The 24,860-nt window shown below is 45.2% G+C and overlaps 1 protein-coding gene across 4 annotated transcripts in view; it reads right to left on the reverse strand.

The window, feature by feature from the left end:
* Nucleotides 1-291: 291 nt before the first annotated feature.
* Nucleotides 292-24,860, reverse strand: part of slc4a10a (solute carrier family 4 member 10a) — a 35,187-nt gene continuing 10,618 nt past the window's right edge. For 2 of the 4 annotated variants that reach the window (XM_077024626.1, XM_077024628.1), the window contains 24 exons: nucleotides 23,379-23,460; nucleotides 22,363-22,506; nucleotides 22,056-22,197; nucleotides 20,485-20,645; nucleotides 19,810-19,998; nucleotides 18,584-18,672; nucleotides 18,295-18,452; nucleotides 16,324-16,411; nucleotides 16,098-16,244; nucleotides 15,015-15,115; nucleotides 14,318-14,492; nucleotides 13,085-13,218; nucleotides 12,594-12,839; nucleotides 12,221-12,326; nucleotides 10,167-10,328; nucleotides 9,881-9,994; nucleotides 9,403-9,564; nucleotides 6,334-6,585; nucleotides 5,068-5,136; nucleotides 4,701-4,874; nucleotides 4,380-4,502; nucleotides 3,873-3,934; nucleotides 3,547-3,657; nucleotides 292-2,122 (listed from right to left, as the gene is read on the reverse strand). In XM_077024626.1, the coding sequence (XP_076880741.1) occupies nucleotides 2,041-2,122; nucleotides 3,547-3,657; nucleotides 3,873-3,934; nucleotides 4,380-4,502; nucleotides 4,701-4,874; nucleotides 5,068-5,136; nucleotides 6,334-6,585; nucleotides 9,403-9,564; nucleotides 9,881-9,994; nucleotides 10,167-10,328; nucleotides 12,221-12,326; nucleotides 12,594-12,839; nucleotides 13,085-13,218; nucleotides 14,318-14,492; nucleotides 15,015-15,115; nucleotides 16,098-16,244; nucleotides 16,324-16,411; nucleotides 18,295-18,452; nucleotides 18,584-18,672; nucleotides 19,810-19,998; nucleotides 20,485-20,645; nucleotides 22,056-22,197; nucleotides 22,363-22,506; nucleotides 23,379-23,460 (3,273 nt within the window). In that variant the 3' untranslated portion in view covers nucleotides 292-2,040. Of the gene's footprint in view, nucleotides 2,123-3,073; nucleotides 3,110-3,546; nucleotides 3,658-3,872; nucleotides 3,935-4,379; nucleotides 4,503-4,700; nucleotides 4,875-5,067; nucleotides 5,137-6,333; nucleotides 6,586-9,402; nucleotides 9,565-9,880; nucleotides 9,995-10,166; nucleotides 10,329-12,220; nucleotides 12,327-12,593; nucleotides 12,840-13,084; nucleotides 13,219-14,317; nucleotides 14,493-15,014; nucleotides 15,116-16,097; nucleotides 16,245-16,323; nucleotides 16,412-18,294; nucleotides 18,453-18,583; nucleotides 18,673-19,809; nucleotides 19,999-20,484; nucleotides 20,646-22,055; nucleotides 22,198-22,362; nucleotides 22,507-23,378; nucleotides 23,461-24,860 lie in introns of all 4 variants that reach the window. The other 2 variants (XM_077024627.1, XM_077024629.1) reach the window with 2 other exon arrangements.

A 24,860-nucleotide genomic window follows, 5' to 3' on the forward strand; every position in this document is an offset into this window, starting at 1 on the left:
ATGGAACTGATGGTTTATTTTTGTGGCATACTGGATACTGTTCTGCATACTACTATGAGGACCAGTATGTAGTATCCAGTATATACTGAGTGCAGTGTGTAGTATACAGTATGTTGTAGGCTTTTTCAAATATAGCTTTTGTCTCCCTGTTGTGGAGGGCAATGCATGGTCTTACTGGACTGGCCCTTACCTAGAACTGGTGCAGTGAATCATTCTTTCTCAGAATAAAGATAGTAATAGGTCGGGCTTTAATACCTGGATCTGTATAACACAGTGAATCAATAGTGCAAATAATGGAAATATAGCATCTTTTATTTAGTTACAATTATATTGCAGTAGTTTGATTAACAGTAAGTTGGACGTAACAATAGCCTGATCACCAAATAATTGCTATACTGTTCTGCAAATAGCACAAAACACTTAGCCTTAGCCTTTAATAGTTAAAAGAAAGAAAGAAACAAACAAACAAAAGAAAAAAAGTCTGAACAGGGCTTTTTTAATAGAATATTTTATGTTACATATATAAAGTGTACAGTATGTATGTTTATGTGGTAGTTATACAGTGGCATGTTAGAGAAAGGAAAACTACAAAATCAATTTTCTTCCTTTCCACACAATGAAAATATTTAAACTTGAACAAAATAACTACCAGTTTTTTCTACATTGTTTAATATCACATTTAATAGGTGAAAATATATCACAGTCATAATGATACATGTACATCTTTAATGAATAAATGCATTACCATTGTTAATCGAAACCAAAGTCTGATGCTAATTCGTAGTCATTGAACATAAATACACTTTGCACTGACAGGTTGCTTTGCAACTTTTGCACTTTGCAAATGGCAGGTAAGACATTCCAACAGTACTGACATCAACATGACCACGCCCCCTCCCTCTCCTGCAATGGTAGTCCTATCTATACATCCACATAACCACGCCCCCACTCTCCTGCAATGGTAGTCCTAACTATACATCAAATAGACACTGTCTTATTTATCACATATTACACATGAACAAAATACAACATTGCATGTTATGATTTTATTTCTATTTTATACATGATAATGCCCTCTTATGAAAAGGATTATTGCATCTCTTGTCTGTATGAGTCTGGCCTACACAGTTCTGTAATCAACTTTTTCAGGACATGAACTCTTCCCTTGAAGCAAAGGGTTTGCTTTAGAGACCCAAACCAGGAAGAGAGCAAAATGTAGACATATTACTAAATACTGCAGTGATTTGAACAAAATATACGTTAACCAGTTTATTCAGTTTGTTAATTTGTCATCAGCCCATATGTATAATATTAAAAAGGTTTGTAAAGTTTTAAGTTCAGTTTTTTGGCCCATAAATCTAAGAAATTTTAAAAAAGAAAAAAAAAATGTATTTTGAAAATATTGGTCGCTGCTTTTGTGGAAGGTATTACAAAGAATTGTGTTAACATATTTTTTTTAAATTGTTACTGTGTTCAGTGGAATAATGGTCTTCATGTTCAGACAGACGTGTATGATACAGTAATTAAAATTAAGACTACATACAGATGTTTTCCCTCTGAAAACAGTTTTTATGCCTGTTATATATAGCCTTTTTCCAGTATCGTGTACTATATTTAATTGTAATCCTTATGTTATGGGATGTAATGAAAATACACCAAATACTTTCATAGATGAACTAAATATCTTTCATATTATAAGACAAGGATTTTGAAAAGGTTAATAATCTACTGTCAAAAAATTATACAAAACATACAAAATACAACTAGTTTAAAACAAAAGTAGCTTAAAAAATGTAAAATTCCTAAAGGTGAGTCTAAGCTGGATCAGACGACAGGAAAGAGATAACCACCCACACTTCAGTCTCCTTCACACACACACATTTAAACACCCAGCACTCTCATACAAAAACACGTGATGTGCAGGGTGTGTGAGCAGAGTGGTGCACACACACACATCTACAGGACAGACAGTAAGACGTAACCCAGTGATATGCAGTGGCACAATACTGTTTTTCAAAGCAACATGACGTTGAAGTTCTGTCACAAACTTGTTTCCCTGTCGAAGTCCCTGCTTCTGTTTCCTTCTGTGTGTTCAGCTGTGCTGAAGTCAACGACTGGAGAACTGAAAGATGTGATAAGAAGAATAAGCAGCTAAGATCTCAGTCGAACGAGCAGAACCAACATAGAAGACAGACAGAGCAAAGCACCATGCAGAGACGCACCCTGATAACCTCAAATCACGAGCTTGAGGGAAAAACACACCCCAAAACTTTCTTTAGCTGAACAATGTCTCAACGTTTCAGGTTCCTTTACAGCCACATCAGGGCTGGTCATTTTGTTTGACAACTTGAGTTTGACCTCTCGATGTTCAGGTCTGCTAAAGCAGTTTTCTTGTGTTTTTGTGTGTAAACATCACTGGCGTACCGTGGAGTGATCTAGAACCATGAGCCCAAACTCGAGATGCTGTTATTGCAGAAATGTACAGCCATTTTATACTGGTCTGCCTCTGTTAGTACAATCAGTGCTCGGGCAGGGAGGGTCTGTTACTGTGATCGAGGTTACGCAGGGGAAATAAGTCCATCATTAAAGAAAACATATGAATTAAGAAAAAGTAAAGTACAAGCTCATGCTTGACCTCTGACCTCAAAAGCATCACCTTTGTCTCCATGCTTTACCATCTACATTCTCATCACCACCACACCCCAACGCCCCCCCACACACACACGCATGCACACACACCAATGCAGTCCCACACGGATTCAAAAATCACAGCAGGCAGCAACAGATGAGTGAAGGGAAACAAATGTGGCCCAATGCAATACCACACACTCTGAAAAACTGACTTGGTTTGAGTTATTAAGTCAAACCAAGTTGGGGTTAAACCATACTGCACTGGGTTTACATTATGTCATTATATGGAATGGCTGCATTGACTCAATCAGACTAAGGCTGATGATAAAGAAAAATGTGTAATACATAACTTTCAAGCAATTAAGAACCAAAAATGATTTTAAAAGCTTCTCTGGGATGACCAGGAGTAGATGGGGTCAGAAAGGTTTGGGGCTCTCCTTACCTGTGGCCAGGCTGCTTCTGAGGTTAGGGAAGGGAGCTAGCGGGCAACGTGGGATAAAAAAACTCAGTCAAGGTGTGAAAGGTCGTGAGAGAAGAGCTGCATAGAGAGGTGAGCATGCCGCGGGGTTTCCCCACGTGGGGAGCAAGGGCTTCAAGGATTAGCTCCTCACACTCACACACAAGCAGCCCAGTGAATGAAAATGCGAGAGTTATACACCAGAGTCCATCTGACTAGACATAAATTTCGATCCATTAAAATAACACAAAAGGTTATTATTTGGCATAAATAATATCGCTAGAAATGAGCTTATTCTGATATGTCAAAATGCTGTATAACATAGCAATACTACACTGTTAGTTTTAGTATGGCGAGGCTCCAGGTTAGTGCACTGAAAAAATCTAAATGTTTAATAGTGGGTTGTTAACATTAATAAGTAGTAATAGTAAAGGACAAAATTAATTCTGAATTCAAACCTTTTTGCGTTTTTATCTTTTTTGCCATTGTCTGTATTGAGGCTTTTCCAAACATTGCCAAAAGAGGTCTTAGTCATTTCATCTGAAATGTTCACTGTTGAGGGGTCGTTCCTTAAAACAACATAGAGAAAGTCCTCAGTGCATGCTGCTTGAAGGCACACTCAACCTCAAACAACCTGAGGGAAGATTTATGCAGAAGCAATTCCACAGTTCAAGAACCGGGCATTTCTCCAAAGTCTAAAAAAAAGGATTTTTTTAAGGCAAAGGCAAGAAGGATGTGGTCATTTGAACTCAGAAACACATCAAAAATCCTCCTTTGCACTTACTTTAAATTGTCTTCGAGAGGCACCTGTATGATGCCCTCATCCTCTCCCATCACACTCTGGCTCTGTCCAGAGACACAAACATGTCAGAGCTCCTTAACATCATGGTTATGTGACTCAAAAACGCCCGAAGAATCCTTCACGCCATAAAAATTTGAATTTTGCCTCTGAAACTATTTAAAAATTAGGTGCCTGAAACTTGATAGAAGCAAAAACTTGTATTGTGTTATTACAAAAGTATGTAAACAGCTGGGTGAATCCAGTGCATTTTACTCATACAATATAATAGAATCCAATACTATTTAGGCTCAAAGGCTGGTTGGTTTGCTAACATCTTAAGAATAAATATGATGAATAGAAACTATAAAGAATCGCTCCTATACACTCTGCCATGATCAACTGATCAGTTTGAATAAAATGAGCAAGTAAACTATGTACGTGTGTTGTACTGTGACTGGACATCGGCCAAGGAGTCAGCAAATAGTGGGGTGCGTCAGAAGGGGGTCACACCTCTATCTGGGCATCTTCTAGTTTCTTCTTCTTGCTCTCAGGCATGAGGTCATCAAGCCAGCTGAGATCCCTCTTAGTGAAGATGAAGTCCAGCAGCTTACGAATAAACACTAATGCCAACACCTGCGCACACACACACACACACACACACACACACACACACACACACACACACACACACACACAGGTAATTCACCACACTGAGATCAGTTCACTTCCTTGCATTGCCATTCTCTCTCTCTCTCTCTCTCTCTCTCTCTCTCTCTCTCTCTCTCTCTCTCTCTCTCTCTCTCTCTCTCTCTCTCTCTCTCTCTCACCCACCATCATTGGGAACACGATGGCTGCTCTGGATGTTTTGATGACCCAGAGCAGGACCAGGCAGCTGAGCTGGATCAGGGTGAACACGTGCACCTTCCTCAGAGGAACGTGCCTCAGGTAGATGAAGTCCGGCTGGTGTTTTGCGGGCATCCCGAACAACTTCAAACGGTCAAAGAACTGCACACGGGCCAAAAAACAATCTTCACCATGACATCAGCCATGAAAACCAGTCCTGTATCTGCAGGAATTCCAGTAATGTTGCTGCTATTCATCTTATAGGTTATGTTACACTAGTTGTAGTTTTTCAGGTTGTTAATGCTATGTAATGTAGTGTAAGTGTTATGTAGTGTTATGTGGTATTATGTAGTACCTGTATTCCTCGGAGGGAAGATGCGCCCATATACAGGAAGACTCCATATAAGACAGGCATTGGGATGAACTAGAAGCAACAGAAAGAGGAGAAACTCAAACACAACAAGACCACTGGGATCCAGTGACCCCACAGGGCTTGACCTGCAGTCTTGTAGTCTTATTACCTTCTTCTTCTTTCGGCAATTCCCATTTAGGGGTCGCCACAGCGGATCAAACTCCTCCATCTGGCCCTGTCCTGAGTGTCCTCCACTGATACACCAGCCACTCTCATATCCTCTACCACTGCATCCATAAACCTCCTCTTAGGTCTACCTCTCCTCCTCTTGCCTGGAAGTTCCCTCCTCAAGACCCTCCAACCAATATACCTCTCCTCCCTCTTCTGTACATGTCCAAACCATCTCAATCTCGCTTCTCTAATTTTATCTCCAAAACATGCTACATGTGCTGATCCTCTAATAAACTCATTTCTGATCCTATCCTTCCTCGTCACTCCAAATGAGAATCTCAACATCTTCATCTCAGACACCTCCATCTCCCTCACCTGTCTCTTTGTCAGTGCCACTGTCTCCAGTCCATACAACATAGCAGGTCTCACTACTGTCCTATAGATCTTTCCTTTCATTCTAGCAGACACCCTTCTATCACAAATCACCCCAGATACTTTATGCCATCCACACCACCCTGCCTGCACTCTCTTCTTCTTTCTTTTTTTGTATCTGCAGTTCCATTACTAACTGCTTTAAGAAAACCTCTTTAATCTCTTTAATTACTTTAGATCAGGGGTCACCAACGTGGTGCCCGCGGGCACCATGTCGCCCGCGAGGACGTTATGAGTCGCCCGCGGGCTTGTTTTAAAAACAGCTCACTATATTGCCATGCACCAAAGCGCTGCATCGTTTATGTTCACCGCCCACCCCCCACCCCCCCCCCACCCCCCCCCCTCCCTTCTGGTAGCCCTCCGCAATAATTGGTATCCAAGAAGTAGCTCCCAACTTCAAAAAGGTTGGTGACCCCTGCTTTAGATGATGACATACCATTGACCTCACAAACCTTTTTCAGTCACACTGATATATTTTGCTCGGAAAGGCTAATTTTACTAAGACTGTATTAAGCTGACAGAACAAATCGCTGATTCACATGTGACACGTCTAATATGACGCAGACAAGTGCCAAAGATTGGACAGCCAGTCAGAACGCAACGGGGTGAATACCGAAGGTGTGGCCAGGTTAACACACTACTAGCTGAGGCTAAGAGGTCACTGACCTTTAAGATGGAGGTCATGAAGACGGAGCTGCCCATCAGGACGAAGATCATGAGGCCCGTGAATCGCTGCTCCCTGATGCCCAGGAACTTGGGCTGCTCGCCTGGGGCCGAGCACTCAGACTCCAGCTTCAGGCTGTTGACGTGGCTGATGGAGAGAACGGTGGCGGCCACAAACCAGGGCAGACCCATCACCGAGCACACGCCCAGCATCACGCCCACCATGAACAGGTCCAGGTGGTACCCGCAGCCTTTCTGTGGAGTCACACACACACACACACACACGCACGCACACGCACACGCCCACACACGTATTAGAAATACCACATCCATTAGATGACACATGTTTATTCACATAAGCCTGAAGATGCGTCTCTCCATCACCAGTTGAAGAGTCTTGGTTCATATTAAATCTCTTCGTGCACAGGTGTCAAACTCAAGGCCCGCGGGCCAAATGTGGCCCACCGCGTCATTTTATGCGGCCCGCGAGAGCTTAAAAAGCCAAATTGTCCAAAAAAAAAAAAAAAAAAGTAAAAGTGAGCAAAAATAGCTACATTTCCCACAATTATGTTACCCGCGAAGTGACGGCATCTCGACTTTGCGATTTTCCCAATAAGTGTAATTGAGAAATACAAATAATGATCCCAAAATGTCCAGGAAGAGAAACATTGATGCAGATAGAAGGATGTTTCCAGAAAGATGGGAACGTGATGTTTGCACTTCAAGGAGAAAAACGGGTATGAAGCGGTGGTTGTCAAAGAGTACAATACGTTGGCATTTTGCAACCAAACACGGAGCTACAGTTGTAATCAAATTTATTCAACCCCCAATGCTGCGAAGGGTTTTATGGAATTCAGTGCACATTTGTAATTGTGTTCATAATGAAATCTTACAAGGACTTGTTAAAGAACTAAATGCAACTAAGATAGCATCAATTTTTTTTGTCATAAAGTATTAAATGGCCTTTTTGTGATTTCTTCATTGACACAATTATTCAACCCCTTTACGACTACCACTCCTAAGAACAGAGGTTCATTCCAGTGTTTTCCATCAGGTATTGAAAACATCTGTGGATGTCAACGAGCAGCAATCAAGCATGATAAGCACCAATTAGGCAGATTTAAAAGGACTGTGATACTCAGCTCCTTCTAGACATCTACTGGTGTGTTTCCAAGCATGGTGAAGGCAAGAGAATGGTCCCAGAAGACAAGAGAAGAGGTTATTGCTCTTCACAAGAATGGCAATGGATATAAAAAGATTGCGAAGTTGTTAAATATTCCAAGAGACACTATCGGAAGTATCATTCGCAAGTTCAAGTTAAAGGGCACAGTGGAAACGTTACCTGGTCGTGGCAGAAAGAAGATCCTGACCGCGACTGCTGTGCGCTACCTGAAGCGTAATGTGCAGAAAAATCCCCGCGTGACTGCTAAGGAACTGAAAAAAGACCTGTCAGATGTGGGCACTGAAGTTTCAGCTCAGACAATAAGGCGCGCACTGCATAACGAAGACCTCCATGCCAGAACGCCCAGACGCACCCCCTTGCTGACTCCAAAGAACAAGAAAAGTCGACTGCAGTATGCCAAAAGTCATGTGGACAAGCCACAAAGGTTTTGGAACAGTGTACTGTGGTCAGATGAAACTAAATTAGAACTGTTTGGGACAATGGACCAGCGCTATGTTTGGAGAAGGAAGAACCAGGCTTATGAACAAAAGAACACCTTGCCTACTGTGAAGCATGGCGGGGGGTCAATTATGCTTTGGGGCTGTTTTGCTTCTAATGGTACAGGAAAGCTTCAACGTGTGCAGGGTACCATGAATTCCCTTCAGTACCAGGAGATCTTGGAGGAAAATGTGATGGAGTCAGTCACAAACCTGCGGCTTGGGAGACGTTGGACCTTCCAACAGGACAATGATCCGAAGCACACATCCAAGTCCACTAGAGCATGGTTGAACATGAAAAGCTGGAACATTCTAGAGTGGCCATCCCAATCACCAGACTTAAATCCAATTGAGAACCTCTGGTGGGACCTAAAGAAGGCAGTTGCAGTGCGCAAGCCTAAGAATGTGACTGAACTGGAGGCTTTTGCCCATGAAGAATGGGCTAAGATACCCATAGGTCGCTGCAAGACACTTGTGTCAAGCTATGCTTCATGCTTGAAAGCTGTCATAACTGGAAAAGGATGTTGTACTAAGTACTAAAAAATAATGTCACTAGGGGGTTGAATAAAACTGATAATGATGTGAGCACAGTAAAGACATTTGTGGTTATTCCATCATAAATATTATGTTATGTTTGTCTAATTTATAAGTGCCTCTTTGATATAATTGTAAATAAGATGACTGAAATGATCAAAATCAATGTCAAACTGGCCAAAACACTTTATTTCAGTGGGGGTTGAATAAATTTGATCACAACTGTAAGTATGTCAAAATTAGCCATAAAAAATGACGAATTGTCAAAGAATTAAAAAACAAACTGCGATCGCAACAGAATGTGTTCACAACCACAAACAAAACGGCAGTAAAAGCTGCTTTGTTGTGGCTAAAGAAATCGCCGCGCTTCAGTCTTTTTCAGAGGGAGCATTTTTGATGCACAATCGCTATTTTCAGTTATTTGATATTTCAAGTTTTGAACAAAGTAAATGTGATATATTTGATTATTTTTTCTTTATTCTTCAATTGCATAGTTTGATCGTTGATTGATGGAGTAATGTGGGTTATATCTGTATATCTGTAATATTTGTAACTTGAATAGTAATAAATTCAGAGGTATTTAACATTAAGGAGTAGGTACATTTATAAGGGTAACGATTATGCTGATGTGGCCCACGGTGAAAATGAGTTTGACACCCCTGTCTTAGTGAATGTCACATAGTCTGCACTTCCTGTCTGAGGTTTGGGGCCAACACAGGTTGGCATTCTGAGCAGAGTCTGTTTGAGTCTGAGCAGAGTCTGTTAGAGTCTGAGCAGAGTCTGAGCAGAGTATGTTAGAGTCTGTTTGAGTCTGTTTGAGTCTGTTTGCTCAGCCTCTGAATCTGTTAGAGTCTGTTAGAGTCTGAACAGCCTGTGTACCTTCAGCTTGTGCTCCTTCCTGTTGATGATGACAGCAGTGATCTGCTGGTCCATGAAGATGAGGATGGTGCAGAGCAGTGCTGGGATGAAGGCGATGATTACTGTCCACCACGGATTGGGGCCCAGAGGACTAATGACCCAGCCACGATCATCTCTGGTGGGCTACAGACAGTAACACACACACACACACACACACACACACACACACACACACACACATACACTGTAGGAAATGATGGACTGACTTTAAATTGATCTCCTTAGGAATATAGGTATTCATTTGAACTTTGCTTAGTATCAAATGACACAAAATAGCTCAAAGTACTGACTTTCAAAAGGCAAAGATACATCATCTTCTTTGTGAATTAAAAAGTGTTACGGCTAGAAGCACAGCATGTTGATCACTCAGTAGTGATCTGTGTGGATCACTCAGTAGTGATCTGTGATTATCTGTGATTATTTAGTAGTGGGGGCTCACTTTAAACTCATTGGGGACTTGAAGTTTGGGAGAGGGCACGCCCAGAGCGTAGTCGATTCCCACCATGGTAATGATGGTAATGAAGACGGCAAAGTCACTAATGATTGCCCTCACCTGTGGCAGGACACAGCAAAGGTCAGAGAACTGCACAAAGATGGACACTGATACAGATGTACACACACTCTAGAATTACAGGATGTTGGCGCGCGCGCACACACACACACACACACACACACACACACACACACACACACACACACACACACCCATACATGCAGGTCCTTGCCTTGGTGGGGAAGTAGCGGCTGGTCTTGAACTCCTTCAGGAAGGAGGACATGGCAACAGTAGAGAAGAAGAGAACAACGGACCAGAAGAGCACATCAGGGATGTAGGGGCCGTGGTGGCCACAGGCAGAACCCTGGAACTCTCCCCTGTGCTTCAAACAGCCCTGCAACATCACACCAGTCCCGCATCACACCAGTCCCACATCACACCAACCCCACATCACACCAGTCCCACATCACACCAGTCCCACATCACACCAACCCCACATCACACCAACCCCACATCACACCAACCCCACATCACACCAGTCCCGCATCACACCAGTCCCGCATCACACCAGTCCCGCATCACACCAGTCCCACATCACACCAACCCCACATCACACCAGTCCCGCATCACACCAGTCCCACATCACACCAGTCCCTCATCACACCAGTCCCTCATCACACCAGTCCCTCATCACACCAACCCCACATCACACCAGTCCCGCATCACACCAGTCCCACATCACACCAGTCCCTCATCACACCAGTCCCACATCACACAAGTCCCACATCACACCAACCCCACATCACACCAGTCCCGCATCATACCAACCCCACATCACACCAGTCCCACATCACACCAACCCCACATCACACCAACCCCACATCACACCAACCCCACATCACACCAACCCCACATCACACCAGTCCCACATCACACCAGTCCCTCATCACACCAACTCCACATCACACCAGTCCCACATCACACAAGTCCCACATCACACCAACCCCACATCACACCAGTCCCACATCACACCAACCCCACATCACACCAACCCCACATCACACCAACCCCACATCACACCACTCCCGCATCACACCAGTCCCACATCACACCAGTCCCACATCACACCAACTCCACATCACACCAGTCCCACATCACACCAGTCCCACATCACACCAACCCCACATCACACCAGTCCCACATCACACCAGTCCCGCATCACACCAGTCCCACATCACACCAGTCCCGCATCACAACAACTCCACATCACACCAGTCCCACATCACACCAGTCCCACATCACACCAACCCCACATCACACCAGTCCCGCATCACACCAACCCCACATCACACCAGTCCCGCATCACAACAACTCCACATCACACCAGTCCCACATCACACCAACCCCACATCACACCAACCCCACATCACACCAGTCCCACATCACACCAACCCCACATCACACCAACCCCACATCACACCAACCCCACATCACACCAGTCCCGCATCACACCAACTCCACATCACACCAACCCCACATCACACCAACCCCACATCACACCAGTCCTGCATCACACCAGTCCCACATCACACCAACCCCACATCACACCAACCCCACATCACACCAGTCCCGCATCACACCAACTCCACATCACACCAACCCCACATCACACCAACCCCACATCACACCAGTCCTGCATCACACCAACCCCACATCACACCAGTCCCGCATCACACCAACCCCACATCACACCAGTCCCACATCACACCAGTCCCACATCACACCAGTCCCTCATCACACCAGTCCCTCATCACACCAACCCCACATCACACCAGTCCCGCATCACACCAACCCCACATCACACCAACTCCACATCACACCAACCCCACATCACACCAGTCCCTCATCACACCAACCCCACATCACACCAGTCCCACATCACACCAGTCCCACATCACACCAACCCCACAGGTCTGTGAGAAATATGCTTGACTATGTTCACAGCACAAGAAAGACTACGGAGGCGGGAACACATCAACAAATGTGTGATATATACAGGGTGAGGGTTGAGGATTTGCTGGATTTGTGTGTGTGTGTGTGTGTGAGTGAGTGTGTGTGTGTGTGTGTGTGTGTGTGTGTGTGTGTGTGTGTGTGTGTGTGTGTGTGTGTGTGTGTGTGTGTGTGTGTCATTTTGTTTTTTAAATGTTTACTTAGCAGGTTGGACAACTGATCACTAAACCAAGTGATATGACCCCTTCAGTATGTACCAAGACATCTTCTGCTCACCTTGACATCCAGGTCTAACCAGTCGATCTCAGAGCTGGTGATGTTGTGCTCTTCCCAGTAGCGCAGTGTGGCATTGCTTGGGTCTCTCGGCTCTGTGCACACACAGCTGACAGGAAAATACGTGAGATTACAAGATATCTTTCATATCTTTCATAAACCTGTGTGTATACCTATGAGATGTGGGTGAGCTTGCTGAAGTCATGTGTGTACTCACATGTAGTTTGTGCGTGTACTCACGTGTAGTGTGTGAGATTGTTGATGTTGTGCGTGTACTCACATGTAGTTTATGCGTGTACTCACGTGTAGTGCGCGAGCTTGTTGAGGTCGTTGTGCATATTGAAGGGGTAGTTCTCGCCCAGGTGTGTGTACTCACCTGTATTGTGTGAGCTTGCTGAGGTCGTTGTGCATATTGAAGGGGTAGCTCTCGCCCAGGTGCACTAGTTTCTCCAGAGCCTCGTAGATGAAGATGATGCATATGAGCGAAGCAAACGCTTCTTCCGTGAAACGCGTGATGTAGCACACCAACGAGCTGGCGTCTGTGGCTACCAGCAAAATGCAGAAGAAAGCCGTCCACAGCCCGATACACACACGCAGGGAGAGGTAGGACAGACCGTAGTCCCTAAAGACATAAACAAATCCTGAACCTGTAGGCCTTGTGGAAGGGTATTCCACAATACAATACAATACCTTGTGGAAAGCTATACAGTACACACTATTCCACTATCCACCACTCCATACACTTTTCCACCATTAAGTAAACACCTGTGTCACCCAGGTTCTGTAAAGTTCTGTGGTCTGCAACTGAGATGTTCATCCATTCCAACATAGATTCATGCTTATGTATTAAAAGAAGTCAAAACTCACTTGCAGAATTTGAAGAGGATCTTTTCAAAGACCAGGACGGGCCCTGTGCTCCCCAGTATGGTGAGAGGCTGGCCAGCAAACAGAGAGTATGCTATACCAGTCATTGATGCTCCAAACAGAGACTCAATAGCACTCTAAGAGGGGCACAAAGAGAGATCAAGAGATGCTTCACTGCAGTGTGTGTGTGTGTGAGGTTTGTGTGAGTGTGTGTGTGTGTGTGAGCACATGTGTGAGCATACGTGTGTGTGAATGTATGTATGTGTTTGTGTGTATTATGTGTGTGCGCACGCGCATGTGTGTGTATTATGTGTGAGTGTGCGTGTGTGTGTATTATGTGAGTGCGTGCGTGTATTATGTGTGAGTGCGTGTGTGTGTGTGTATTATGTGTGCGTGTTTGTGTGTGTATTATGTGTGAGTGCGTGTTTGTGTGTGTATTATGTGTGAGTGCGTGTGTGTGTGTATTATGTGTGAGTGTGCGCGTGTGTGTGTATTATGTGTGAGTGCCTGTGTGTGTGTGTATTATGTGTGAGTGTGTGTACTATGTGTGTGTGTGTGTGTGTGTGTGTGTGTGTGTGTGTGTGTGTGTGTGTGTGTGTGTGTATTATGTGTGAGTGCACGTGTGTGTGTATTATGTGTGAGTGCCTGTGTGTGTGTGTATTATGTGTGAGTGTGTGTACTATGTGTGAGTGTGTGTATTATGTGTGAGTGCACGTGTGTGTGTATTATGTGTTAGTGCGTGTGTGTATTATGTGTGAGTGCATGCGTGTGTGTGTATTTTGTGAGTGCGCATGTGTGTGTATTATGAGTGAGTGCGTGCATGTGTGTGTGTATTAGATGTGAGTGTGTGAGTGTATTATGTGAGTGCACGCATGTGTGTGTGTGTGTGTGTATTATGTGTGAGTGCATGTGTGTGTGTGTGTGTGTATTATGTGTGAGTGCGCGAGTGTGTGTGTATTTTATATGTGAGTGCGCACGTGTGTGTGTGTGTGTGTGTATTTGTGTGTGCGCGCGCATGTGTGTGTGTGTGTGTGTGTGTGTGTGTGTGTGTGTGTGTGTGTGTGTGTGTGTGTGTGTGTGTATTATGTGTGAGTGCATGTGTGTGTGTGTATTATGTGTGAGTGCGCGAGTGTGTGTGTATTTTATATGTGAGTGCGCACGTGTGTGTGTGTGTGTGTATTTGTGTGTGCGCGCGCGTGTGTGTGTGTGTGTGTATTATGTGTGTGTGGCTCGTACTATGCGCCCCTCTGTGGCCTCTCCCAGAAGGCCTCCGAAAGTGATGACGGGAGACATGCAGGCGCAGTAGAGGAAGAGGAAGGAGGCCAGACACTGCAGGCTGATGGCGTCCGTGTAGTCAGACAGGTAGTGGGGAGCTTTGCGCTTTATGTCCAGGAATAAACCTCCAAATAACCTGCCAAACACAACACAGAGACTTCCTGTCCCATTGACCAAAGACTTCAACACTTCCTGTCCCAGTGACTAAAGACTTCAGCACTTCCTGTTTCAGTGACTAAAGCACTAAAGACTTCAGTACCCACCCCCAGCCCCTCACACACACACCTCATATTAACAGGAATTGCTATAGTCTCCCCTAGTGGATTCACACAGGATTGCATCCAGAAATAAAAGAATATTTGCACTGGGACCAAGAACACTGAAGCCTACAATGAATGAAGATTAACGAAAGAGAGTCAGGTCAACGGATTAAAGAAGATTTACAGAAGTATTTGCTTGTTTTTCAGAATACAGCTGCATAGGTGAGGGGGAGTGGCCTCCTGCAGTGGGCGGAGCAGACTCAGAACCAGAGAGGTGTAAGCAAACGAAGCATGACAACAGAGTGCTACAGAAAGCGAGGAGCTGTCAGATGGGGACTCATTTTCCTAAACAAGGCAGGCATGCACACACACACTCACGCACACACACACACACACACCTTCCTGTGCGCTGCAATTCAGGTCCACTGTGGCCTCCATGCTCTTCTGCTTCTCCAAGGTCAGTAACTCCGTTGGGTAAGGGAGGAACTTTCCTCTTCTCCTAGATCATCACAACATCACAACATCTGCATTAACCCCAGGAATCATTTAGCTACTAATACAGTCCTACACTTCAGTTACAGTAATTACTGTTATGCTGCAATTACTATGAATGAATGAATGAATGAATGTTCGATTTATATAGCGCCTTTCAGAATACCCAAGGCGTTTTACAATTTAACACAGGTACAAGTCACAGACAACCAATCACACACACACTGGCGAGAAGCGGCAGCCAATTGCACACAGCGTACTCTCTACCAGGATCCACAGCCCCCTGGGGGACTGAATGGGGTGCAGGAAGGGGAGAGAGGACAGACCCTAGTGGCAGAGCACCATCCACCACTGGGCATACAAGCACACACACACACACACACACACACACACACACACACACACACACACACACACACACACACACACACACTCAGACACTACTTTTTATTGAACAGAGAGACACAGACACACACTCAGGGAGAATTTGTCAGGGACTGCCAATTTACCTAACCTCCATGTTTTTGGACTGTGGGAGGAAACCGGAGATCCCGGAGGAAACCCATGCAAACACAGGGAGAACATGGAAACTCCACTCAGATAGGGACTTGAACCCAAGATCCCAGTGCTGAGAGGTAAACGTGCTAACCACCAAGCCACCGTGTTGCCCGTAATTACAGTAATAGTGTCTATATTCAGACATGTTTTTAGATAAAGAAGCCATTTGTGCCTTTAAATATACTCTTCTCGTTAATGCTTTGATATTGGCTGCACTTTGACTTGTACTGATGTCTGTTCAGTGTTTAGAAACTGCTGACAACAACATCATGCTCGGATAAGGTGAGACATCACAACCAAAACTCTTTCACGGGTTGTTTCAACATGCCATGAGTGTACTTCCATCCTCTTCTGCTCATCAAAGCAGCCCTGACATGGGCATTGTGTCAGATCTACATTATCGCAGGTGTCTGACGTCCTGCGGGGCTCACCTGAGAGGGCACGTTCTTGGGCGGCTCTATTCTGATGGTGGGGTCCCATTCTCCTGGTGGCAGCACTGTCACCTGATCCAAAAATTCATCGATGCCGGCCACCAGGTCACTGCGGTCCTTTGCCTTGTAGGCAACATCGTGGAACACCTGTAGGGCAGCAGGGAAACACATGGCTGAGGTGAACAGGACACAGCACAGAGAGACAACACACAGCAGCCTGACTGACCTCATCCGTCATTAGCGTGGCGATGGAACGACCGATCTCGTGGTACTGTGGTCCTTTCCCCATCGGGCCCATTAGTATAAACAGAAACCTGGAGGAAAAGCGCATCAGAATTGAAATTTACTGGCCAATTATAGTAACACACACAAGGAACCCGTTTTCAGTTTTGTGACTCTCAAACATTATGGACAGACAATACAAAATATTCAAGCAATTTACAGATTATATGCAACCAATATACATAAAGTGCATGTGTGTGATAATGCTAACAACAATAATGACTACATCGTGATTAGTATTAGAAGTATAATGCAGTATTTGTAGATGTGAAGCAGCATATAATAACTGTGAAGAAATAAGAGTAGCTCTGGCATAGCTGATGATACTGTTCAGCTATTTATGAGGGCGATGGCACAAGAAAAGAAACAGATCCCGGCTGGTACTTCTGATATAATATACAGGGTTCTCTTGGAAAAGGTTGTATCCAGGGTGTGTATCCAGTGTGTGTATCCAGGGTGCGTATCCAGGGAATCTGTAATGAATTTTAGTGAATGAGTTCCATGTGTTGGATGGGCACAGGGATGGATCTGATGACTGCAGTGTAGAACAGAATCAGCATCTCCTGGGGTAAACCCAGCATCTCCTGGGGTAAACCCAGCATCTCCTGGGGTAAACCATACTTCCCCAGTTACCATAGAAAATACATCATCTGCTGGGCCTTTTTGAGGATGGATTTGTTGACTTCAGAATGTTTGCACTGGGAACAAGAACACTGAAGCCTACAATGAATGAAGATTACTGAAAGAGAGATCAGGTCCTGGGAGGTGGTAGTTCACTGAATCTTGGTCTCCTCAATTTAATATATAGAGGGGGGAATAGTGCTGAGGGGTCTCCTAAAGTCCATCATCTCTCCAGTCTTAGCCACGTCCAGCTCCAGTTGTTGGTGTAGAGTGAGAAGAGAAGTAATGACAGGACACGTCCCTGGGGCCCACAAGGATCTTGGTTCCACACAAGGAACTTTGTTCAAACCGTTGGTGATTCTCAAACAATATGGACAATATACAGACAATACAAAATATACATAGGGGATGCACTAGTTGATTGTCCCTCTACCAAAAATGTCTTCCCCAAGATGTTTCCTGCATGTCGGGAAGCTGTTGGTCCACTAACAGAAGACACAGTAAGCTGGGAGAGATTGGATTGGAGGATTTCTGGGCCGATGTCTGCTAAATGTAAATGGTGTTGAATGTCTTGCTTAGGCTTCTTGCCAGTCAAGGTGCTACAGGATTTAGTGCAGTCCCATGATGTATCATTCACTTGTTTGCCCAATGACTGGTCCGGGAGATCCAGCAGGTGTCCTGCGATGTTCTTCAGGACTTCGTTTAATGGACTTCATGATCACATACGTCAGAGCCACAGGCCTGTAGTCATTCAGCCCCATGATGGGAGGGTTTCTTTAGAACCTGAATAATTGTGGATCGTTTGAAGCAGGATAGGGACATGGACAGTTGACTAGAACCTATATACCAGACACCCAGATGGGCCAAGTGGTGTTAACTGGCTATACTGGTTATTAGTTTAATAAAGGATGGTTCTATAAGAAGACAGCAAAGGTAACAAAGGGTACTGTTACAGAATTTGGATCTCTGCCATCCACAAAATGCGATTGTCACGGTGGGGAGGCCGGGTCGCAGCCAGATGGCGCGTGTCACAGCTCGCACTACCTCACAGCACACGTCCCCGAGCATCAGACCACTCCCTCGGTCCCAGTCACCGCATTACTAGCGCCTGTCCTTAATAATGTTGTGCACCTTTTTAAACCCCACAGGTCGGTCGGTCCGGTCGGACCCACCCACCTCCACCAATGCCCCCATAGGCACTAAGGTGAATTGTCCTTAGCCCAATAGTTATTCTCTAATCACATGTGTTTAAATGGGGTGTTGTAAATAAGCGGTGTATGGCCTTGGCGCTCACCTGGTGGTGATGGGAACCTCAGCAAGGCCATTGAGAAGCACAGCGGGGGAGAGGCGCACAAACGCCACCACGGGCTTCTCCAGGAACTCCAGCTCTCCAACCAGGATGTTGGAGGCCTCTGCTCCTGGTGGGATCTTCTTCATGAAATGGAGATCTATCTGCAGATTTCAACAAAGGTGGAGTTATATCTGTATTTCTGGTTTATTACCAGAATTTCTCCACCAGTGATTTTACACATTCCTAGCATCGGGTTTAGAGTGTTTAGCATGTGTATCAGGAGGTTATTTACCTTGCTGAAGTCCACTGTGCTGTTCTCACGACTGCCGTCGCTTCTGCCCTCTGTGCAGGAGGGCTGTGACTGAGGAGACACCGTCTGACCTGAGAACAGCAAAGGCCACTGCAAAAACTCAGTATTAAGACAAATGTGATCAGGCCTTAACACTAACCACTGAATCAAATCACATAAATAACCAAGCCATTGCCTGGAGTTTAAACAATAACTGCAATGCTCAAGGGAGTGATTGAGGTTATTGATGTTACTGTGGTTGTGAAAGTGGGTTTTCCTGAAATGTCATATCAATAATATTAGTGACAAACTAGGTTTAAAAATCATTTGTGATGCTCTAGCCTTTGGTTGTTAGTAACTCCATAATAACTCTAAACGTTAGTACCTCTAAATTAATTATTCTGTAACAACGTCAAAAATATGATTCAGATAAAAATGAAATAAAAACTCCCAGCTATATTTGCATTGTGTTTACCATCAACTCCATGAACAATATTCTGGATTCAGTACTGGCTGCTGGACAGCTCCCTCCCAGATTCAAAGCTACTTACACTCAGGAGTCAGAGTCCCAGTGTAACGCTAGGTTTTAGTTAGATGTTAGTCTGTAGCACAGTTGCCTGGTAGGGGCTTTTCCTCTGGGTCCAAGGTGGAGATGGGGTGGTAGCCAGTACCGAAGTGGGGGGGGGGATGAGTCGTTTACTGAGGGGCAAGAAGTGTCTGTCGGCAGGGAAAAGGGAGGGGGTGGAGCAGAGGAGCAGAGGGAGGGGTGGAGCAAAGAGAGGGGTGGAGCAAAGAGAGGGGTGGAGCAAAGGGAGGGGTGGAGCAAAGGGAGGGGTGGGCTGAGGGTGTTTGCAGGGAGGAGACACACACTCCATGAGGCAGAGAGGCCAAGCTCTGTATGAGGCCGCATGTGTCTCTCTCGTGCACCCTGCCTTCAAAGAGGACCAGGATGAGAACTTGGGGCTGAAATGAGGGTGTGTCACAGCTGAAAGGGAGACATGCACACACACACACACACACAAACACACACACACTCACACACACAGAGAGACAAGAGAGAAGGCAGACACCGGATGGCAGGGTGCAAGATCAAGTATGTCATATGTCACTCAAGTACAAATGCACACGTCAACATGCTTCCCATCATGGGCACAGAATGAGCACTTCACATGCACACACACCACACGTGATACACTAGGGCAGGCTGGGTGTGAGAGGCGTGCCGATACCGTTCTTGTCCATGGAATGTGGCTCGGACTGCTTCTTGCCGATGTCGGCGAAGGAGCGCACGATGGGTATGCGGTTGGCCAGCTTCTTCTGGTTCTGGTGGTGGTGCTGCTTCAGAAGAGCCGTGCGGATCTTCCTGCGCACCTCGTCTCCCATGGCGACCGACGTCTCGTGCTGGTCGAGAACCATGTCTGTACAATGGGAAGAGAGGAGGAATGAAGAGCAGGTGGTGCTGTGGCTGGAGTCTGGGTGGAACGCGGGCGCGGTTCGAGTCATGTGTGTGGTGTGGGTCACGTGCGCGGTGTGGGTCACGTGTGCGGTGTGGGTCACGTGTGCGGTGTGGGTCACGTGCGCGGTGCGGGTCACGTGCGCGGTGCGGGTCACGTGTGCCGTGCGGTTCACGTGTGTGGTGTGGGTCACGTGCATGGTTTGCATCATGTATGTGGTGTGGGTCACGTGCACGTTGCGGGTCACGTGTGTGTGCCGGGTCACGTGCGTGGTGCGGGTCACGTTAGCGGTGCGGGTCACATGTGAGGTGCGGGTCACGTGCGCAGTTCGGTTCACGTGTGTGGTGAGGGTCACATGCACGGTGCAGGTCACGTGTGTGGTGTGGGTCATGTGTGCGGTGCCTGTCATGTGTGTGTGGTGTGGGTCACGGCCATGGTGCGATACGGCACCTGCGATCTCCTCCAGCGAGGTTGCCCTCATGTCCAGCATGACGATGCCATTCAGGATGCAGCTACGCAGCTCAAACAGGCTGTGCAGAGACAGCGTAGCCACGTAGGGCTTACTCCACCTCTCCCCTCCATCCTCCACATCCTCCTCAAACTTCAGCCACCTGCACATACAGCACACACGAGGGAGAGAGAGAGAGAGAGAGAGAGAGAGAGAGAGAGAGAGAGAGAGAGCGAGAGAGAGAGAGAGAGAAGGCAAGGATCAGAGTCAGTGCCTAGACATACACCCAGGTAGGAATTTTTTTATTTCATTTAATTTCTCCTGTCCCAAATATTATATTACTATTACTAAATTCAATGCTATGGGTATAGAACACGCAAGACAAAAGGAGGAAGCAAACACCAGTCAAAAAGCACAATAACGACAATACAAGTAAAGGGCTTATAAAGAGCATAACACAATAACCCATGTCTAGATTGGGCTTATAAAGAGCAGAACACATTAACCCATGTCTAGATTGGGCTTAATGTGATTGGCCTAATGAAAAGCCTTTTATTTACACGCACCAGGCGCTTGAGCTTTTTTAAACATGCAAAGGATGTGAACGTGTTTATTGCGTGTGTATGAAAATACAGTTTCACATTCTGGCCTATTTAATACATAATGCATACAACCTACATAGTTGTCTGCCTGAAGGAAACCCCCCTGTAAATGATCAGACTAACGACCGCCAAGCAGGAAGGTCTTTAAGCCTGTTCTTTAATAGTACACTATGGGTTAATCCAAGACAAACTCACACCCCACATCGACCGTTGCTCAGGTCAATAACCACACTTTCCACAGACAACGGACAATGGACTGGAAGAACTGGATCACTTTTACAGTAAAATAACTTGCAATATAAATTAATATTACCTCTCATCACAGGATGCAACATGTTCTTGTGCATATAGTCATTAGGGTCAGGTTACTATATTACAAATACTCGTGCACCTAAAATGAACTATATATAAAATGTGACTCAAACGAACATTTTTACAGTATACAGACACTTTTAAAGCTGTAATGTGTGTGTGTGTGTGTGTGTGTGTGTGTGTGCATATGCGTGCATGTGTATGTGTGCGCATGTGTGTGTGTGTGTGTGTGTGTGTGTGTGTGTGTGTGTGTGTGTGTTGTGTGTGTGTGTGTGTGTGTGTGTGTGTGTGTGTGTGTGTGTGTGTGTGTGTGTGTGTGTGTGTGTGTGTGTGTGTGTTTGTGTGTACAATGGCTCTCTACAGAGCAGATGGTGTAATGTAGCTGCTTTATAAAATGTGTTCTGATTCCAAATGCAGTGTTTGGTGTGCCAGACTGAACAGCCAGGCTTATTTCAGAAACAGTCTGCACTTCAGGGCTGGGCAGTCTCATGTGTATCTTGGGTTTTACTGTACACTGATCAGCAGTGTGTTTCAGTGGAAGCATTGATGTCAGTGCTTCAAAGAACTACACATCGATATATTCAAAGTCACCAACAGGATTTCTGTGGGGTGTGTGTATGTGTTTCTGTACATGTGTGTGCATCTGTGTGCTGTCATACCTAGCAGTCTCTTTCCACTCGGCGTCTTCTCCCTCTCGGAGACAGATCTCATCCAGCTCGGTGAAGAGGGCATGAGGGATATGCTCCTCATCCTCATCTTCCATGCCCAACAGGAACTGCACCCTCTGGGATGGCGTGTCAACTATAGGGGACCGAGTCCCAGGACAGAACAGACCATGTGAGGAAGGCCAGGAAGGAAGAAGGAGGCACTCTGACTTCTTCACACACACACACACACACACACACACACACACACACACACACACACACACACACACACACACACACACACACACACACAACTTACTATAAGAGGGAGATTCTCTGCCATCCTCAGTTCCTGAGTCTCTCTCCCGTGACCTCTTCCTGTGGCGGTGTCCATGGTGACGGTGTCGTCTGTGTGACCTCCGACCTAGCGGAACATGCACGCCAATGTACAGGGTACGATGGCCTATAAAACAATACCACAGAGTGTGACACTTTATACACGCTTATAACAAAATAATGTAACATCCCACAGAAAGAACATAACACTAGTTTGACTTACTAACCAGATCAAGCGCTCAAAGCCATTATTGATAGAAATGTGAGGGATGTATATCCATGTCAATAAAAGCTTGTTCTGTCTCTGTCAGTAGCTCCTTCCTCAGGCACAGTAGGGACAGTGCCTGTCTCCATCACCACAGAGAGCATGCTAGTGGACAGGCTAACCACCAATCATTTTACATACTGACCCTCACACCACACTCTTTGTATAGCAGGCAATAGCAGCGAACCGGGACATCAGATGAATTCAATGGGAATGAGTATAAGCTATCGCTCTATTATTGTGCCATTTAAGCGTGTTGGGAGAGCGGCTATCGCTCTATTATTGTGCCGTTTAAACGTGTTGGGAGAGCAGCTATCGCTCTATTATTGTGCCGTTTAAACGTGTTGGGAGAGCGGCTATCGCTCTATTATTGTGCCGTTTAAACGTGTTGGGAGAGCGGCTATCGCTCTATTATTGTGCCGTTTAAACGTGTTGGGAGAGCGACTATCGCTCTATTATTGTGCCGTTTAAACGTGTTGGGAGAGCGGCTATCGCTCTATTATTGTGCCGTTTAAACGTGTTGGGAGAGCGGCTATCGCTCTATTATTGTGCCGTTTAAACGTGTTGGGAGAGCGGCTATCGCTCTATTATTGTGCCGTTTAAACGTGTTGGGAGAGCGGCTATCGCTCTATTATTGTGCCGTTTAAACGTGTTGGGAGAGCGACCATGAATATGTTCATTTTGTTGTGCACTCAACAACAGCCACTTCAGTGATTACAGTGAAATGTTCTTACCTTCCAACTCCTCCTTCTCAAAGTTAGTGTTGAGCATGGAGCGAGTGCCACCTCTGTCCAACACTGCCTCCTCATCAGACCTCTGCAGCAGGACATTAACACTGATCAGAGATCAGAGGACATTTACACATACACACACATACTTGTTTTTGTGACAATTCAGGACTTCTGAAACATGCCTTCCTGAGGGATCTAGAAATAAGATGAAAACTGTTTTGCAATAGCAAAAGTGCATGCACACACACGTACGTACACACACTTAAACATAAACACTGATCAGAGAGGACACTTACAGTACACACACACACGCACAAACACACACACTTATACACACATACATACACACACACTCCACTTAAGTGAACATAAACACCAGTTCATCCAGCAGTACTGATCATGTACTGATCGATACCATTAAGCCTAGTCCACATTTATCACAGAGAGCTTCCCTGATTTTTGGAGAGCTGAGCTGAGATTACAGTAAACACTCTGAAAGCCTCTTTTGGCCTGAGCCTTAAGATCAGTAATCATTACACATCTGATTGTTCTTATACAACAGTGTTATACACATTTCTCCAGCAGAGAAATGCCAGCACAGAGTACTTTGTTCTGCACAGAAACTCTTTGGAATAAGAAGTTCTCAAACACTTAGAAATGACTGCCTTGATTTTTCCACCCACAGGACCACAGACAAAGTGGCTGCAGTCAGGAACATCACACAGGCTATTATACTACAGCACATGTTTAACACGCAAATGGGCTTCAAAACAATATCAACCCTCACTGCACCACAATTACCCTCCCCACTCATATCATTAGAAGCACTTGTTTAGTAAAAATACCTTGATGGAGTGCTGGTTAACTAAGGATAACAGAACCACACACAGGCTCACAGGCAAAAGCAAGCAATCTGTTCAGATTGGCGAATCAAACAAATATTTGGGTTTATTGAATGATGGATGATTTTATTGCTTATTTAAGCCTAGGCATAAAATCAATAATGAAATAAGTAATGGAACCTTCAAATAAATTAATAACTGGGGAAATAAACAATAAAATCGATTGCATTATATTATTCAGGTTTTAAAAATTGTTCATTTTATTTTAATATATAAAATTTTTTCCTTCCACAACAGAAATCATCTTCGTGGGAATATAAACGAGTGACAAGAGTGCTAATTAAGTGTTTTCATGGTCAAGAACTCACACTGTTCCTGCTGATATTTCATCCACACATTCTTATATGCACTATATTCACCCTTCAGTCCTACATGTAGCCCAGTATCAATACCACACATGCAAACACACAAGCACACACAGAGTAAGTACAATGCAACATTGGCCCTAACAAACTACTTTAGGTTCTGTTGTCTCTTTCTGGACAGATGAGTAAAGAAGGTATTAGCAGGTGTCCTCCTCCAGGACCTGAGAATACACAAGTACCAACCATAAGGCTAACCTTACTAGACAGTTGCCGTGGCA

Source organism: Brachyhypopomus gauderio, chromosome 12 (assembly GCF_052324685.1).
Source record: "Brachyhypopomus gauderio isolate BG-103 chromosome 12, BGAUD_0.2, whole genome shotgun sequence".
In the NCBI taxonomy this organism is placed as follows: domain Eukaryota; kingdom Metazoa; phylum Chordata; class Actinopteri; order Gymnotiformes; family Hypopomidae; genus Brachyhypopomus; species Brachyhypopomus gauderio.